General features: G+C 43.3%; 1 protein-coding gene across 20 annotated transcripts in view; it reads left to right on the forward strand.

The window, feature by feature from the left end:
- The first annotated feature begins 2,693 nt into the window (after positions 1-2,693).
- Positions 2,694-19,150, forward strand: part of tcf4 (transcription factor 4) — a 162,241-nt gene continuing 145,784 nt past the window's right edge. For 8 of the 20 annotated variants that reach the window (XM_042058464.1, XM_042058456.1, XM_042058465.1 and 5 more), the window contains exons 1-3: positions 4,733-4,834; positions 5,114-5,152; positions 6,108-6,180. In XM_042058464.1, the coding sequence (XP_041914398.1) occupies positions 4,733-4,834; positions 5,114-5,152; positions 6,108-6,180 (214 nt within the window). Of the gene's footprint in view, positions 3,125-4,144; positions 4,167-4,732; positions 4,835-5,113; positions 5,153-6,107; positions 6,181-19,150 lie in introns of those variants that run through there. The other 12 variants (XM_042058462.1, XM_042058460.1, XM_042058473.1 and 9 more) reach the window with 12 other exon arrangements.

Below are 19,150 nucleotides of genomic sequence, written 5' to 3' on the forward strand. Positions count from 1 at the left end.
AGATGATGGCTCTGCCAGCTACCGGTGGAGATTAACATATGTGTGGGAGGATTTCCAATGCACGATGTGAAAATCTTATCACAGAAATATACATATGTATTCATTTTCATTTTCATCCTCGGAACGACTGCCACCTCACTATAGAGGTCAGAATGGCATGACCTGCACCTCCAAATGATTTATATAGCTTATGAATTTTTCTATCAGATGACCACAGCCCTAGCTTCGTGCTGTAATACCTGTCAGAGCATTTGACTGCAACATAACTTTTTCCCTTGATGTTTTAATGTATTTTTATACAATTCAGACCACATTTCAATGTGACTTGACACATATCTTTGTGAACTGGATCCATACCCACCATAAACCTCAAAATGTACTTTTTACATTTTTCCAAAAGATTTTTGCCCTGATCTTGAACCCAAACATTTTTAAAACCCTGGTGGCACCTGTACAAACCACTGCACCATCTGCTTGGCATCCAGCTCCCCACAACACATTACTGGGATAAATGAAACACACACACACACACACACACACACACACACACACACACACAGCTCAGTACATACTATGGAAGCCAGTGGACCAACCGGCCAATAGTCGGAATGACAACAGCCTGTTAGGAACATCTCTTTAATTGCTGAAACTGAAGATGCCTGTGGTCAGTCCCCTGGTGGGAGGGCCATGGAGAGGAATGTGCTGAAATCCAATCCCCAAGCCCAGAGCGCAGCCCGGAATCAAAGGGTATTAGCCGAGGTTTACACTTCCTATGCTGTTCCCTCTGCTTTGCAGCTGTATGCTTCCACAGGTGCTTGGCAAAACCCCATGTTTTTAGACCACGGGCTCTAGTGCTGTGTTTATGATATTATTTCTTCCCAGTGACTCACCCCTAGTTGTGAGTGTCAGCCTTATAAAAAAAAAAGACATTTCTCTAACCTTATATTTTAGCCAATGTATGAACACGGTCGGTTGAACAGCTTTGAATGGTGTTTCAACACTTCATATTCTATCATGGGTCTATGCAATGAACACCTTCTGTTGCAGTTCACATACTGGAAAAAGCATATTATTTGTATTGGATATTTATTTGGAGTGTGGAATATAGAAAGTATTTGTTAAAAAAGATTCAAAAAGTCCCATAAAATTTTTTCAAAAAGTCCCATAAGTGAACTTCTGAAATATCTGGGACCTAATCATTCTGCACTTCTTGGTCCACAGAACTTAAGAGTAGACACATTACTTTGCCGATTCATAGGAAGAACACTACTTTAACCACAAAGCACAAAGTCAGTATAGCATAACATTAGTAGCCTAGAAATCTAGACACACCCTAGCGGCAGCCAGGGCTAGTCTAGCAACTCTCCGTTGGCTTGTGAGCTCGAAAAATTAAACTTCTATCAGGCCAATCAAATCGTGTATAGAGTCGTTAGGCAGGCTTAACATAATGATTGATGGTTGCAGCGGTTTGGCTTGAATTCCCTGCTACTTGAAAACAAATAAGATGGATGTTGCTGTTGGCGAACAGTGTGACACAAGTTAAGCTTTTATTAAGTTGGCAAAAGTTTGAACTAGCCAACTAGCTTCGCTGGTGGGAAACGCATGGGACTCATAGCGCTGTCCTATTGCGTGCAGAGGGAATTTGAAAGACAACCGATTATCCCGCCCCTCGGACTGAGCACAGGAAACGGTGAGTGCCCAGACCCTACATTTTAATGTGGGTCTGGCTCGTCAGGCTATAACATTAGTGAATTTCAGGACACTTTTATATTGCTGATCTTGTGGTTTCTGAGGAGAGGTCTAGCCTACCAGCCACCACCCCCATACACACACACCCCTTGTTTTAATCATTAATTGATGTATAATACAAGGTTTCTCTTGACTGACCTACGAAGACTGTATGGAGCCTCTAATAATTGAGGATTCAGTCCAGCCTTTGATTAAATCTCTCATCCACGCAAGTCACTGGCTTTGCGGTCAATGGCAATGGTATTAGTCTGGGAGCTTTAAAGGAAATGCTCTCCATCAGAAACTTATAAACCTAGGAAGAGAAGATTTAAAAACTATTTTAAAATGCGTCCAAATGATGCAATACTCTTTTAATTCTTTGTAATCAATTTCACTGTTATTGAGGAAAAGCTGTGATAAAACAAAAAACAAAAATCACATAAAATTTTGCTTTGCTGATCCAGAGTCTACAAGCAGCAAGCCAAGCCACAGGCTTAAAAGCTTAGTGTGAGTCCGAGATCTTCTTAATAGGAAGCTAAAAGGTATTGGTTTTTAACATTGTAAGACTATAAATAGATTTTTCCTCCCCCCCCCTGAACCCATATCTTGTCTTCCATCTTATGGTTCTTGCAAAAGCTGACTGACTGTATTCATTGTTGTAACTGTTTACATACATCAGTGTAGACGTTGCTATTTATTGCCAATCATTTGTCAATAAGTGTCTGTAGGCCTACATGAAATAGGCCTGCCTACTCTTTTGCACCAGTTTTGCTTAACACAAATGCTCTTGAAAATACAGTTTCTATGCTATTTTTATGATAATGTTGCCTAAAATGTAAACTCAGCTATGCCACACTTTTGAATATTATCTGACTATTAGAAATGTTTTGCTGAAAGAAGTGGACATGCAGAAAAATGTGATCTCTTCATTCTACGACGTCATTAAATATGACCCGAAGTTGGAGGGTGATGCATGTCCCGGATGTGGAAGAGACTCGCTGCTTGCATGCGCCTATCTGACATGCAACTGAACAGTAACATTACAGCTTCAGGACTATCGTTAGAGCAATGGAAAGTGGCAAGGTAGCTGTATAGCTAACTACATGGAGTATAAAAAGAAGCCTAAAAAAACAGTAGCGGGGATTTTTGGATACAAGTCAGCGTTTGCTACAAACTTGCCATAGTCGGAACCTACACGGTGTTTTAAAACAAATGTAGCCAGCATTTCACATCGCTGTCGGAGAAAGATTTTCGCTAGCTAGCTCGCTAGCTAGCAAGCCTCAAAAAAGTATTTTGCGTTTACCTAACTTGACTAAATTTGCGTTGACTGGTAGTTAACCGACACACTTAACAGCATTTTTGCTTCTTTGTGGAGTAACATAGCTTCAAAACTAAGGTAAATTCTTTCACTCTCCCAATGACATTATCATCCACCTCACTCTAATAGAAGTATGAGACTGTTTTGTTGCTGGATAGCTGGCTATGGTACTTTAACTAGAATGTCAACGTCCCCCCCAAACTGTTTGACATTAGTAACGACGTTAGCGCTTCGAAGTTTATGTTTTAGCCTTCTCGAAAACATATATAACCAGTATGAGCCTGTTGATTGCGTATTCTGGTGACAAGTCATGTTTAAACTTTTTCGAAGTCTCAAACTCTGCACATTATCTCAGTCAGAAGTTGAAAAGTATGATATTAGCCATATTCAGCGCACCTGTATTCTTCCCTTATCCAATAATGTATTGGACAAGTAAACTGTCACGATTAAAATATGGCTTCAAAATCTTGGAATAAATTTCACTGCACATCAGCAGTCAGCATCATAAACATGTTAGTTCTCGGTGTTGCAAGCCCTCGCGACTAAACTTTTCGAAGTTGAATCTACAGCTAACAACATTAGCTTAAGTATATGTGAACAATTTTGTTTATAGTAAGAAGTATTGTGAGAGAGACTGGCGCAACCTACTGCAATGGTTGTCTGTCCGAAAGCCACAGATTTGATCAGAGTAGCATACTGTTTGCTTTGGCCGCGGTTGGAATTCATGCAGCAGCGTTGTTGAGAGAAGTGATGGGTAGCCTACGGCAGGCTCACGGAAACATCAAAAGTGGCTTTTGGTCATTTGTAGTTTTTTGACACTTTTGCAGTCCATAGCCACGTAAATTAGGCCCCAATTATTTATGGGAATAAACGTCCTGGGCAAATAGAGTAGGCTACCCTATGCTTTAAGTGAACATGGTTGTTGACAGCTCGTGGGGCTAGTAGTCCAGTCACTTGACTGAGCGCGCAGACGTATAAACCAGCACTATTTAACACGAAGCACTTAAACCTTTATTGCATGTATGCTCTTCGATGTCACAATAAAGCACATAATCACATATCTCTCATTTGTCTGGCATGGTTATATTTTAATTCGTAGCTGCCATCATCCGTGTTAAAGGTATCGTTATGTGAAAAGGTAGCTAGGTGGCTGTACAAACACATCATTCACGAGTGCACATGGTGCTTTAACTCGATTGAAGGGAAGCGTAGGCTACAATTATTATTTTTAAAGCCCGCTTAATGAACACCGTCCTTTTCAGAGATATTTTCCAGCCTTCAGCCACCTTTGTTACTGTCTGCGATAGCCAACTAGCTATCTCTTTTGATCCCGATATTCCGCTGTTTTTATAGACTATTTATTTATTTATTTATTTGTTTTCTTTCCACGGGGTTGTCGGCGCGAGATCCTCCGTTTAACCTGCGTATTGAGCGGAGCTGGACTTGGGAAAGTCTTGATTTAAATTCCACTCATCTTCAATCCGATCGTTTATTCTGGATTCATTCATTTGAAGTAAACCTCCTGTTGCGTGATGGGGCGCTGAGAAAGAATAGGTTTTAAACGCAAAGTGGAATCTTGCGACTGTGGTCATCTGTGGATTTTGAGGAAGATCTGAAATAGTGATTAGGTCCCCCCTCCTCCTTGTCAGTGCGCGACCGGGCGTCTTCTGACCGCAATTTGTTTTCATGTTTTTAGGTTTGTGTGATTTTGCTAAAATGCATCACCAACAGCGAATGGCTGCCTTAGGGACAGACAAAGAACTAAGCGACTTATTGGATTTCAGCGCGGTAAGCAATTGTTGTGCATATCTTAGTATCAATAATGACCCCGCACTATCGCTAAATGTTTACTTTTTGTTTTATGCATGGCTATGTACTGTGGTATAAATCAGATGTGAGGCATTTTGCTTTTAAAGTGTTATACACACATGTACGCCAGTAATGTAGCTTACCGTAAATAATTTGACTCAAGAAAGTTTGTAAAATGTCGTTTAAATCATGAAGTGTTTTTTCCAAACCATGTTTAGAGAAATATGATATTGCATTAGTAATTTTGTTGTCTTATAGATGCGAAACAGCGATTTGAAAATGTTCCCAACACCAATGGTAGTATATCACACTTAAGTATTTTTCTTGTTTTATTCTTTCATAGCTTGATTTCTGTGATATTTACGTTTTGAACACAGACGTGTTGTGCATATTGTCATGTCATTGACAGCTTTTTGAGACGGTGAAATCCCCGCATTGTCCCAGTGAAAGTAGGAGCATGTCGGGAGTGCTGAGATTAAGGGAACGGTCGCGGCTTCATGTCGTGGTACAAGCTGACGCTTTCCCTTGTGCTTCTATCACTCATGAAGCCCCGGTACCCTTCAAACTGCCCCGCACTACTAAATAGATAAACAGTGTGAAATATTTGACTTTTGAAAAATGGTTTTGGGAAGTTTATGGGCTACGGGAAATGTTTCCTTCGGCCATGTTTTAAACCTATGGGCGCTCGGTCAATTTAGGTTTGCTGAAAAAAAAAAAATCTCATAGGCTACAGTAGGCTACTTGACAGAATTTTAACTCGGCTTGAACTCTGTAAATTAACGCAACGTTTTACGCTATTTGTAGGCTATTCTTACTGTTGGAAGTTTGATACTTTTTTCTTAAAATGTAGGCTATCCAGCACCGTAGTATCTTTTCCATGGATGATAGATTGTTGAATTATTGACAACCGTGTTATGTGGAGTCTGGTATAGGCTAGGTCAGTGCAATAATAACTAGGCTGTTTTTTTTTACAAGTTTATTTAAACGCTCTACAATCTATTTGACATGGAGATATGGCAAGGTTTAAGGAGAACGCCGTTTTCTAGTTTTTTTCACTGTGTTTACATAAGCATGCATTGAAAAAATGCAAGGCAGCTTACTCTTCGTGGGTATTTCTGTGATAAATTGATATGCATACAATTTGTTAAAGCTACGGTTACAATAAACACTCTAAATGTATTTAAGATTATTTGATTAAAAAGAGGGACTTTATTTCAAAGTTGTGTTTGTTTGCATCCTTGTTTTTTTCTAGATGTTTTCTCCCCCCGTAAGCAGTGGAAAGAACGGACCGACCTCGCTCGGGAGTGGACATTTCACAGGCTCAAGTACGTCAGTCACATTTCCATGACATGTCAAAAATGCAGACGCACGGCCCATGCCAATGCTTTTGTCTTGAAATGACTCTGGTTGAACACAGCACCACATGCCTCGAATCAACTGTGCGCTCCACTTTTTTGCCTTATGCATCGAGCTGGGTTAAGCTCTGCTTTCCAAATGGGGTTCAGCGTGTGGCAAAAAGCTCTGAAAAGATAACTCAAATAGAACACGGTCCTCGTGACTCACGATTAGCGGTCTCCAAGTTGCGGAGTTGTAAATACAGCGAGGGCGAGATCGGCTGTTTGTAGGCTTTCATGTTGATCCTCGTGTTTGTGATATTGAATTGAGCGCTGGACAGGCCATGTGTCATTGGTGGACAAAGGGGATGGACCAGCAGTCTGTTGTCTTCCTGTTTAGCAGGTGAAATGCGCCATAATCAGCTGTGGATTGGGCGAAGTGTTCACCATGCTGGCTGCTGGTGAACACCGTGGTCAGAGAGATAACCGTGGAGAGATTTTTTAGTTTGGCATCTCTTATCATCATTACATGTGCCACTGTTACATTTCTTCATAACACTAGACTTTCTTAACTACTCTTATAGAATGAACTGTTGCATATTTAAATAATCCTGTATTTAAAATGAATTTAGGCAGATGCCACAGTAATATTCTTTTTATAGTATTGGTCTGACAATATGACAATATGCATTCCTTACAATAAATAATGTAGGTTATCTGAATGTGTATGTGAATACTAAGTTGAGTATTTTCCCCCCACATTCACCACAGAAGTAGTGATGAATTGAGATGACATAGACTCATGTTGACATAGACACATGTTTTGTAATTTTTTTTTGTGGAGTTTCTTTCAGTGGAATTGAAAGGCATGGCTTTGCCATTTCCAGTGCCTGAGCTGCTACTGGCTACTACTTTTCAAGGAAAAACAAAACAACACAAAATATAATACAGCAAAACACAGACAGCAGTGTATGGAATTACTCGTGCAGTGTATGGAATTACTCGTGCAGTGTATGGAATTACTCGTGCAGTGTATGGAATTACTCGTGCAGTGTATGGAATTACTCGTGCAGTGTATGGAATTACTCGTGCAGTGTATGGAATTACTCGTGCAGTGTATGGAATTGCTCGTGTTCACTCTTTATTTTGGGAAGTGTGTGGACGGTCGCTGGGCTGATTCTTTCAAGGTTGAGCTGAACCTTTCCAGACCTTCCCTGTTGTTTGAGATGTTGGCAGTCCTGTGCCTCTCTCCACCCCTTGAATCCTGTGTTTTCCCGTGAATTGTGTGGCAGTTTTGCACTGGTGGGAAGTCGACGAAGGGGGCAGGTTGGTGGGGGGTGGGTGGTGGTGAATCCACTGTTACCTTGTTGCCATGCAACTTGCAGTTGGCATGCAAAAAAATGAGGAAACGTTTAATAAAGTGTGAACTGACAAAAAGGGGAGGCCTATAAATGTGCGCTGGCCACATATGCTAGGTCTATATTTATTTTATTTATCTATACTTGCTAGAACAGCAGCATTGGAAGGGTTCATAAGGATGTCAAAAGAAAAGAAGAAAGCACCAAATCCATTTCTGGCGTCTTCTTTTCCTTTTGTGAGCCGGATGGCAGCGGGCACACACGACCCGCAACGCACAGCGCAGCCTGTGCCAACCTCTTTGCGACGCTGAAATTCGGGTGCAGGCAGATAGGCCTGATCGCTTGCCACATTTTTGTTCTCTTAATCGGCATAGCTTATTAAGTCACAGTCAAGAGTAAGAGTGTTTTAATAATATCCTGCTCCTGTTTGATGCACTTGTACCCAGACAGATAAAGCGCTCCCCACCAGCCTGCCGCACTCCCTCACGCTTTTTCACTCCAATCTGTGTTGGTCATGCTTGTCAGTCAAAAGGGACTGATTGCATTCAAAATATAGATGAAGCGGAGGGAAACAGTCACTTAATACTTGATTTCTCTCCTCCTCCCACCACCTCTTTACCACTGAGAGTCTGTCTTTGTCTTATTCCCAGGAAGCAGAACGACTTAAAGACTGTGTGTGTGTGTGTGTGTGTGTGTGCGTGCGTGTGTGCCCGCGTCTTAGAGAGAGGGAGAGAAACACAGAGGCATGCTCTAATTGTGCATCGGATTAGGAATTAATAGACATTTTAGCTATAATAGCAATATTATTAGTACTATTTATGATTTAATACTAATAATTGCTGTGTTCATAACGATAATATTTTCAGGCTTGTGTCTGAAGATCAGCCTCTTTCAGGTCTTTGCTCCCTCAGAATAGAATAGAGAGGGACGAGAGAAGAAAGGAGGGTGGGAGAGGAAGGTGTCTGTTGTCTTAACCGTGGGCCATTAGCATAGGCTAATTTTTTGTCAGTAATGTCAGTAATCCCTTTTGTGTATTGTGGTGATTGAATAGTGGTGGATGGATTGGTGTAGCTCTGGAAGCTTTCCCTCCACCCAGAGAGGCGAGCAGACCAAACATTCAGGGGTTGGAGGTGCAGAGATGCTGAGGCTCATCCAAGCTAGGAGCAGAGGCTGCCCAACAACTTGATATACAGGGTGGTGTGTGCTACAAATTCAAGGCTTTTTGGTCAGGTTGTGGACTGAGTGTTTTCATTATAATGCACTCTAATTCTTATTTAGAGTGAGGCATGGGTTGTTTCATACAATACCCAAGGAATACTTGACCTTAGTATTTTCTAGTTCTTGAAAGTTCTCATGGTAAAGAATATTATGTCTGCTCATTTAAATATTGTAATGAAAAGGAGAACAATGCCATTGTTTTGTTTTAAATGATCTAATGTTGGTTAAGAGCGTGACCTTCGACCTTCGTCTTGTCTTTGTCAGTAAGTGTGCAGTCTCAAAGGATTATCAGAGCTGGCTCCTGTTGCTGAGAGATGACTATTAATAGAATAATGTAAATCATGCTGTTTAAAGTGATTTCAATTAGAGTGTATGGAAAGAAATGAGGCAGTTGTTATATCCTCCTTAAATGAGTTATAGTACCATGCCTCCAGAGTATCAACAGGAAGATGTAGAGACATCAAGCATTATTGAAAAATGTAGTTGTTGCTTCATACATGCTTCCCTTTGTTACAGTCCTGTTGATGTTCAGTATACATTGATGATAGCAATTAGTCTGTATCAGTGAAAAGTCTGACTGAAGTGTTTGAGACAGTTGAGTAATTAGTGTAGAATTTGGCTGGGTCGGTGGTCGCCCAGTAGATCTCCCTGCCCTGTGGAAGCTGTCTGAGATGTGTTCTGATTCTCACTCTATTTCAGACTGCAGCCACGCTCATCGCCGCACCTGCAGATGAAGGTAGACTGAAAAAGTGAAAATAGACAAAAGGATGGGGAAAAAAAAGCATAATTAGTTCTTAGGAAAATAAAGACAGGAGAATGTCAACGTGGCTTATAATTAACTCCATAGGTGAAACAGCTCACTCTGTAATGGAGAACTTTAATTAAGGCACTACAGTAGTTTGGTTGACTGTTGTGGCGAGGAGTGAGACGGCAGACTGTTGTGGCTGCCGGCAGGTTAGAGCCAAGCACGTTGGAGGCTAATGCTAGCATGTCACATGCAGCGGTGTGCCACTTGGTCGGTGTGTTTCCATAGGCCCACGCTGTGCGTCAGGGTTTGCTGGTGGATTTTCAAAAGCTTTGATAACGTTTTAGTGTGTCGCCACATCATCGGCCCGGAGGCTGGGCCCTGAAAGAACTCATAGCCTGGAATTTGCCACCTCCCCACCGGGAATGTGGGGGAATGTCACTCACACAGCTGGGAATGTTTCATGGACAAATCTTCACCCAGACAGGGATTGCAGAGAGGGACGATCCTTGTTCTTTTCAGCGAGGCCCCATCGAGAGCTATTCTTGGTGGAGGTGCCAGTGTCAGAGGGAGACTGCCTGCGGTGTGGCGCTGGCAGAGGGATGAAGTCTGAGTCAAACCTGGAAGGGTCATTTCCTTTTAGTAAGCTCTAGAGTGTTTGTCTGTGAGGTCGGTACACATTTCAGAGTTAATCTGTTTTAGACTTAAATCAACAATAGATAAGCCAAACCGTATGTGTCAGAGTCACTATGTTTGGTTGTTGTTGAATAATTCACATTAATGTTAAGCAAGCCTTCGTTTTATCCTTCCCTGTGACACTTCACTAATGATTTGAACATAAGCCTTATTTGTTTTGGAAATGCTGTCATATTTCACATTTCTGATTTCAAACAGTTCTTCATAAGTTTTTGTTTTTGTTTTAATTAGATAAACCTTTTTTTAAACACCCTGCAATAATGCCCCCTTCATGTTTCAAATGTAATGTATCCTTCATCAGTCGGTTCAGAACATCCCCTTGTTTATAACATTGATTAGGAAGATCCCAAAGCCTAAACTCAAAAATATGATATACTAGCATCAAGATTATTACATTGGTAACTATCGCTCTAAAAAATGTATCTTCCTTTGTTTTTTCAGTTTTGTTGAAAAATAAGCCATAAAGTAGAATGGGCTCATAGTATGGTCTATGTCTATTATGTTTTACTGACAATTTCCTGGTCTGGCCAATGAAGGGGGTCTGCTAAGAAAGTAGACATTTATGTTTGTCAGTGGCTGGCCGCTCTTTTAAGCAGGAGAGCATTTTGCCGTTTTTGAGACTGGACTTACCTGAAAGTGTGTGTGTGTGTGTGTGTGTGTGTGTGTGTGTGTCCTATGGCCATGTTTGTGTGTTTGTGTTTGTGTGTCCTATGGCCATGTCTGTCAGAGCCCAGATTCAGGGCCAGTCTCACAGTGCTGGTGGATGTGGCTGATGGACTCTGCTGCTTGCCACCTGAGCTTTGTGGTGTTTGGAGGTCGAGGCCTTGGCTCTCTTTCTCTTCTTTTTCTTCCACTCTCTCTCTCTTCCACCATCTCTTTCATTCCCTCTCTCCTTCCCTCCCTCCCCTTCACTCTTTCTTTGTGTGAGTCTGCAGGAGCCCCTTTAATGCTTTTGGCTGCTGAGTCTCACCAGGGAGTGAAGAGTTAATGTGTGTTTGTGTGTGCACACAACTGTTTTTATTGTCATGTCAGATTCTAATCTCACCCTCTCATGTTTTGCATTTAGTGTGTTCTGTTTTCAGTTTGCATTTAGTGTTTTTGTAATGTTTTGCAGTATTTTCTTTCTATTTAGCCTATGTATTTGCTTACATTTTTTTTGCCACCACATTGTCATGTTTCCTCAAGAGCAACATAAGGTTGGTTTGACAAATTCCCAGAAGGAAAGACAACAAAAGGAAGAAAACAATCTTCCTTCCCATGCACTGAGAGATCTCTTCTGAGTGACTGACTAGAACAGGTTTGTTGTCACTGCCTCGCATGAATCACTTTCCCCAGAGAGCGGCATAGGCCATCAATGTTGCTGCAGCGTTAACCCTTAAAATGGGTTCTCTTTTTGTCAGATGTTGTCAATAACGTTTGAGTTTTTATTCTGTATAGTCGCACAAGCGAAGGAGTGCGCTAGGTGAGTTTAGATTGGACTGGGTCTCTGTCTGGTGTGGCCATCTGTCCGGGTGTGCTCCCATGATGCTTTGCGACGGGGCCTGAAAGGCCTCCTCCCGAGGATGTGGTCAGGCCTGGTGGGGCAGAGCCCCAGCGTGGCGAGCCGGAGACCAGGCCAGATGAGCACTGACGTCAGCCTCCGCTCTGGCTCACGAAGAGAGGGGAGCCACTGTGGTGGGCTGAGGGAAGGCTGAAAGACCTTATGTGTGTGTGTGTGTGTTTTTGTTTGTTTGTGTCCGTCACACAGAGTTTGTGTTGGGCTGAGTGGGATTGTCTGAGTTGTTGTAGACATAATAGGTTTTCTTTTAGGACGTGTGTGTTTGTGGTTGAGCTGAGCATGTGTTTGTCTAAATGTGATCGTATGCAGTCAGACACTGGCTCGGTTGGCTTTTGGTGAGTGCACGCCTTTTGCGAGCGGAGCGTCTGCAGCTTCACTTTTCTGCTATTTCCATCGTTGGTCGAACATCTGGTCGCTGCTCCCCGTGCTCTGTGTGTGCTGCCACATTGATCTCCCCCTCACATTCCACCCTGTCAGGATGTGGAGTATCACTACATGCACTGAGTGCGCCTGCGCGTGTGTGTGTGTGTGCGCGTGTGTGTGAAGGAGAGTATCCACATGTCTGTGTGCGTCTTTGCCCATCTGTTTTGTGTGTGTGTGTGTTTGTGCCATTTTGTGTGCATCCCTGAAAGTGTGTGTGTGTGTGTTTGTTTGCGCGTGCTGGATGGTGTATGTAATGTATTTATGTCTGTTTGTGTTCGGGCTTGCAGGCATCTGTATGTATACGTAACTGGCCTATGTATGTTTTTGCTAGGAGGTTTTTTCCCCCCATTTGGTGTGTGCATTACCAGATGAGCGCGTGTGATTATTTTGGGAAGAGGAAATCCATTCTCTGGCGTGGCTTTCGACCTCGGCTTAGGATGGAGGGAGTAGCACTCCCCTTGTTGCCCCCTCTTTCTTAACCTCAAGGCTAATTTCTCCTGCTACCACTTATTTAACGTCCATCTCCAAACAGCTTGAAGCAATTTCAGAGTCAATTATCCAATAAATACGGTTTTACGTTGTTGTTTTCTTTTTGCTCTCTAGTGAAAGAGCTCTCTCTCTCTCTCTCTCTCTCTCTCTCTCTCCCCCCCCCCCCCCCCTCTCTCTCTCTCTCTCTCTCTCTCTCTCGCTCTGTCTTTGTGTGAGTATTTCTGTGTGTGTGTTGGTAAGCGTGGTGGTGTTTGCATTGGTACCCACTTAAGATTAGCTTGGTCCCTAAACAGATGAAGAGAAGGGCACAGAATTGTCCGAGGTGTTGGGCATCCTGAGTGTTGCCACATTGTTGCCTCCTGGAGCTGCTGTGTTTGAGTGCACAGCTTGTTGGCTTGTCTAGTCCTGCTGTTTCCGCAGAGATGTGAAAGATGCTTGTTTTTGATTGTAATTGTATTGGCAGGTAAAATCACTAGAAGGGATTGGATAGACCCGTTAGCCGTTTTCATTTTTGAGTGATAATGAGCAGGCCAGGGCTGGGATATTATTATTTTTTTTGTTTGTACCAGTTGTTTTGGGAACTGGCACATTTATGTTTTGTGTGTGTGTGTGTTCGCTCGCTTAGAGCAGAGCTGGACAGTGGAATGTAACCAGAGCTTCAGTAAAGTCATTCCCACAGAAGTTCTCTCACATGAAAGGCTTTTGTCTGGCCTCTGCGCTCTGCGCTCTGCGCTCCAACAGACTTTTTTTTCTCCTTCTTTTTTCTCCTCCTTCTTTTTTCTCCTCCTTCTTTTTTCCCTTTCTCCTCTAAGTTTGCAGGTGTTCAGCACAGAGTAATAAAACAAACCCTGCCATTTAGAGAGCAGAGCTCCAGTCCCCCACACACACACACACACACACACACACACACGCGCAAGCAAGCACACACCCCCCCCCCCCCCCCCCACACACACACACACACACACAAGCAAGCAAGCAAGCACACACCCCCCCCCCCTCCACACACACACACACACACACACACACACACGCACAAGCAAGCAAGCACACACCCACACACCCACACATAAGCACACACACATCCATTCACATACCTTAGCACATGCATATACACACTATTTTTCTTCTTTTTTGTAAAACTGTTCTGATGAGGGTATTAGTGTGCCACTGCATGTCGACGTGTGTGTGTGTGTGTGTGTGTGCGTGCGTGCGTGCGTGCGCTCCCCGCGGGAGCGAGGTCTGTGATTGGGCGGAAGAGCGGCGCGCTGGGGTAATGTGTAAAGCAGAATGGCAGAGGGCTCTGCTCAGTGTACACTTGTAGCCTGCAGTTATGTGCTCTGACAGGCCTTAGGGACACCGCCTCTGAACACACACACACTGCCTCTGAACACACTCAAACACAACCTCATGCTCACACACACACCACCTCTGAACACACTCACACACAACCTCATGCTCACACACGCACACGCACACACACACACACCACACATCGCCGCATGCACCGCCTCTGAACACACTCAAACACAACCTCATGCTCACACACACACACCCATCGCCGCATGCACGGAAAGCACATTTACACACAACAGACACACAAACACATTTGCAAGTGAACACATGTTTGTGTGTGTACTTACTCGCTCACACACACACACACACACACATGCACACAGACAAAAATAACACTCCCACACATGTAGAAACAGAGCACACTGTCATTTTCAAAGATGCCTCCTGTTCTGTTGTCCTAATGGCTGTAATTGTGTTTGGGGTCAGCGCTATGGGAATCCTAATAAACTGGATGTAAACATCTGTGAGGAGAAATTATCATGTAAATGCTGAGTCTCCATCGGACCACCATCGTCCACTCATGACTTTTCTTGCCACCGCTGCGCTGAGCACAGAGCATGCAGAGGAGGAAGCTTTCATTTTAATGGAGATTGCCGAGCAGGCCTTCTGTGCTATAAAAGAAGACAAGTTCTGACATGGAGTCTTTTGAGCGTGGTCTTTTTTCCGTGTAAGCACTCAGACATGTGTTAGATGCTATGGTAATACTTGCCACACTGTAGGAGTAGTAGATCAACTTGACCTCTCTAATCTTAGTGGCTGAACCACTCACTCTCTCTCTCTCACTCATACACACACACACACACACTCTTCTAGTATTGACATCATACTGTAAGCCCAGCGACGTGAGAGTGAGAAGCACACCCACTCCACAGCGAGGCCTGCTGCTTCTGTATGGTGCTGTTGAAAGGTAAATGAGCAGCACGACCACATCTGACACTTCACCCCCCTGCATGCATCCCCCCCCCCCCCTCTCTTCTGCCCATGAGGCTGCTCCTGTGTGGGCTATGGGAACCGGTGTCCTCTTTGGCTTTGGCACTTTTTGTTTTCACTTCCCTTTGCAGGCTCCTGCACCTTTACTTTAGATCTTCAGACAAGCCAATGCTTTTATTTTGTCTATTTTAAGACAGAGCATAGTCGTTGCTAATATTTTGTATTTCTGCAAAAGGTGTTAAGATTTATTGAGCAATGCGTTCTAAGTGTACTACCCCACGGCGGTTAAAAATCTGGATCTATACTCTCTAGTTTGGTAATTGGTTGCCTCACGATTTTGAATGTTCCTGAAGGTTCCTTTAAAGTAATTTAAGGAGTGTGTCTGCTGAGATGTGTTTGCATTCATTTGTGGTGGTGCGACCAGAAACACCATCCCTAAGAGCCCCACGTCCTGAGGAGGACATGTGAGAGTGTGACACACACACTAGCATTCCCCTAGTTACCCGCCATAAAAAAGTGGATAGAGAGAAGAGTCTTTAGCACTTTCCTTCACCAAAGTGTGAATGAAATGTAGTGTTGCCTTAGCAAGAGTCTTCCAGGCTTCATTTAGCCTACACTGCTGGAAAACGCATTCAAAAGCACAGAGCGAGAATTGTTTTAAAGCTTGCTAAACTGCTGTAATTGAACATTTATATTTTCTATTCTATTTATGTTCTGTGTATTAAAGTAGTTGCCTTCTCACTCTCAGATATGTGTTGATGTTTGGATTCATGAAACGGAAGAGGAAAAAAAAATGGTGATATATCATAACACATCCTTAATTCTGGTATGGTAATAAAAATGTGGTGGTGTTATGGTTAGGCCAGGTGTGTAAGGCAAAGCAGAAACAAAATACTAGTGCAAGGCTGCCTCTCTCTCTCTCTCTCTCTCTCTCTCTCTCTCTCTCTCTCTCTCTCTCTCTCTCTCTCTCTCTCTCTCTCTCCTCTCTCTCTCTCTCTCTCTCTCTCTCTCTCTCTCTCTCTCTCTCTCTCTCTCTCTACACCCCCACATTCCCAGTCACCTCCCAGTGTTTGTCTCTTTGGCCTCGTCCATATGTCCGTGCAATGCCCCATCCTCATCAACGTGTCTGAGGTGCTCTCAACACCATCAGTACGCACTCATCTCCAGTAATAGTGACATCTCTGAATCTGCACGGTGTTGTCAAAAAAAGATTAGTGCCCCAACATATGTTTCTTTTCCACGACTATTTCAGCAGGCCTTCTTACCATAAAAAACCCCCCCTCGCCGCCCTCACAGGTCTACCGCTCTTCAAAATACCCCCACCCCTCACACGGAGCACACACAGCACACAACAACTCCTCTGGTCTCACACTCCACCCTCTGCCCCTGTTGGCAGCATTTGTGCCAAGCAGCTCTTGGCTGTTGGGTTTTAATTGATGAGCAGGCATCCTTGTGCTAAGTGCACGGCAAAGGCCTGTTGTGATGAGGAAGGTGTTGCTATTGTTCTTTAAAGCCTTTTTTTCTCCTCACAACTGAGAAGCCACAAGGCCATGAAGAACCAAAGATGAACGTGTAAATTGGGAAAAGCAGATGTTACTGTGTGAGTGACGTTGACAAAAGATCCTTTTTTAGAAGGAAAGATGATTTATTTGTTCTCCAATATGTCATCATTTTCTTTATGAGGAGAAGAATCCATGCCATATTTTGTGTTACAGAACACAAGTAACTAGTTGTTTGTGGCCTCAAGTGACCATGCTTGTCTAACGTGAGCATTTGTGGGAATATTGCATTAAATTATGTACTATATATAAAGATGAACTGTATTTAATTGAATCATGGCAAATTGAATTTAAACTGCATTTTTTGAGCTTTTAAACACAAATTGAAGCAACCTTTCTCTGAAAAACATTTCGGCCTTGTTGCTTTGTTCAACTTATTAATGAATCCTCATGACCTCTTTTACGTAGCATCTCTTACCTCTGACACATCATGTTATTTATTTAATTTACTTTGGATGATCAGAGAAACTAGATCTAAATGGCTTATAATTACAGTTGTTTCCCTTACTCTATTCCTACCAGACATGCTAAACTTTGATAGTTTTTAACTATTCTCTTTTTTTAAGAGGTATGTGAACGGTTGTCCCCTCTTTCCTTCTCTTTGTTTTGTTTTGTTTTGTTTTGTTTTGTTTTAACGTCACCTTGATGCCATGTGTTTTTTATTGTCCCGCAACTCTTATGAAAGAGCGCACACCAACACATCCTTAGGAAAAGGGTATGAGTGCTCTCCTGTGGGCTGGAGGTAAGTGGAGAATAAGCGCTGCTGGTTTGGCTTCACCTCTTGTTGTGGCCCAGGCTTGTGCTCCCTCACTCTCCTGAAACGAGAGCACTTCAGCGTCTGCCAGTACGCCACCCCCCCTCGGCCCGGTCGCCAGCCTGCTCCCTACCCAGACGACTTTGCTCGTAAAACAAATGTTATTATGTCAAAAGAGGCCCGCAAACATCAATTGCCGGTTGTAGTGTGGTGCAATTTGGAAAAAAGTGCCTCCCCTAGTTTGTCAGAGCAGGTTTTTTAACAGCAGTCGGTTCAACTGGATTGAGCTTGTTCTCGGCCAGGGCAGAGCAACACCCTCCCTCCCTCTCTTTCTCTCTCCATCCTTCCATCCATCCATCCAGAGAACGAGCGAGCGAGAGAGAGAGAGAGAGAGAGAAAGATAGAGTGATGGTCGTTGTGGGGGAGAAGGAGAACGCATGTGAGGGAGATTTGGAGAGTGAGATCGTGAACAAGTGAGAGTGAGAGGTGTCTGCTGAAAGGATGGGGGGGGGGGGGCTGGTAGGGGGGGGAGGGGTGAAGGGCCAATAGCAAATAGACATGCACTCTTGCAGGCAGTCCATTAAATTTCACAAATTAAATAGGTATTATCTTTAAATATTTAAAGGTTAGATGAATGTTGATAATGGATTTAGACAGCCATTATGCTGTAATTGCTTTCTAATGTAGTTAGTGAAAGACATTTGATACAATTTGCTCTCAGCTGAGATCAGGCAACAGAGTGCCCATTTTCCACCAGAGCCTGTTTGCCTCCAAATTAACCCTTGAAAGGGAACTGGGTCATATCCCTCATTTTACTTTCCCCTTTGTCATATTCCCTTATAAATCAAGAGGAGAAAAACAAAGGACGTGTGTGTGTGTGTGTGTGTGTGTGTGTGTGTGTGTGTGTGTGTGTGTGTGTGTGTGTGTGTGTGTGTGTGTGTGTGTGTGTGTGTGTGTGTGTGTGTGTGTGTACATGTTCAAGGAAGCTGTCTTTATTCTCAGATTCCACCAACCTAAGGAGAGTGTGTGCGCTTGCACCCACGCTGACTGCTAACTTGTTAGCACTTTCTCACTCCTGGAACTGGGAGCCCAAGAATAGGGCGATGAGAAGGTGTCAATCCTAATGCCATCTTCTCTTAGCGCAGACGGGAGAGTCTCCACGGCAATGTGTATGGCGGGGGGTGAGATCCTACGGCGCTCACAGTGCTGCTGGTGGGATTGCCAGCTCTCTTCTGATATGACGAGAACAAGGGAGCAGCCAAAACTGTGACACAGAAAGCGTTTAGCAGGGGAAAACAGAATGCCAGATTAAACTCTCTGACCTAACGTTTTAAACAAGACATAGTTTTGTGAGCATACAAACACGTACATTGGTGAACATAAGCTTTGGGTAGTGGGAGGTTTTGTTCAATTTTGCTATCATAACAGAGCTTTGATATTAGGTGTGAAGCACACAGGAGGGGCAGAGTGAAGGAGTCTTCACTACGAATGGAGTAAATATCAAGTGTCAACACTATGGGAATCTAGCAGGGTCACTGGCTGCTTATCTGTTGTCTTGGTGAGGGCCAAGCTATAGAGCAGGTGTTCATGAGACTGAGTTGCTATTTTCCCATGATTCTTCTCTTTCTTTTTATTTTTTTAACAGTCAGTTGCTGTTCTCCCTTGACTAAGGCCTTGAGAAATCACTAAGTTGTTTATTTTTTCCATTAGAGACTGCAAATGATGAGGAATGTAGAGAGAATGAAGCGGTGGCTCACCTAGCCCTGTGTCACCACACTGATAAATTATTTGTTGAGGTAAACACTTAGGAGCATTAGTTTCAGCTTCACTTAGGTTCATTGTGCATGTTTGTGGTGGTGGTGGTGGTGGTGGTGGGGG

Source organism: Alosa sapidissima, chromosome 13, assembly GCF_018492685.1.
Source record: "Alosa sapidissima isolate fAloSap1 chromosome 13, fAloSap1.pri, whole genome shotgun sequence".
In the NCBI taxonomy this organism is placed as follows: domain Eukaryota; kingdom Metazoa; phylum Chordata; class Actinopteri; order Clupeiformes; family Clupeidae; genus Alosa; species Alosa sapidissima.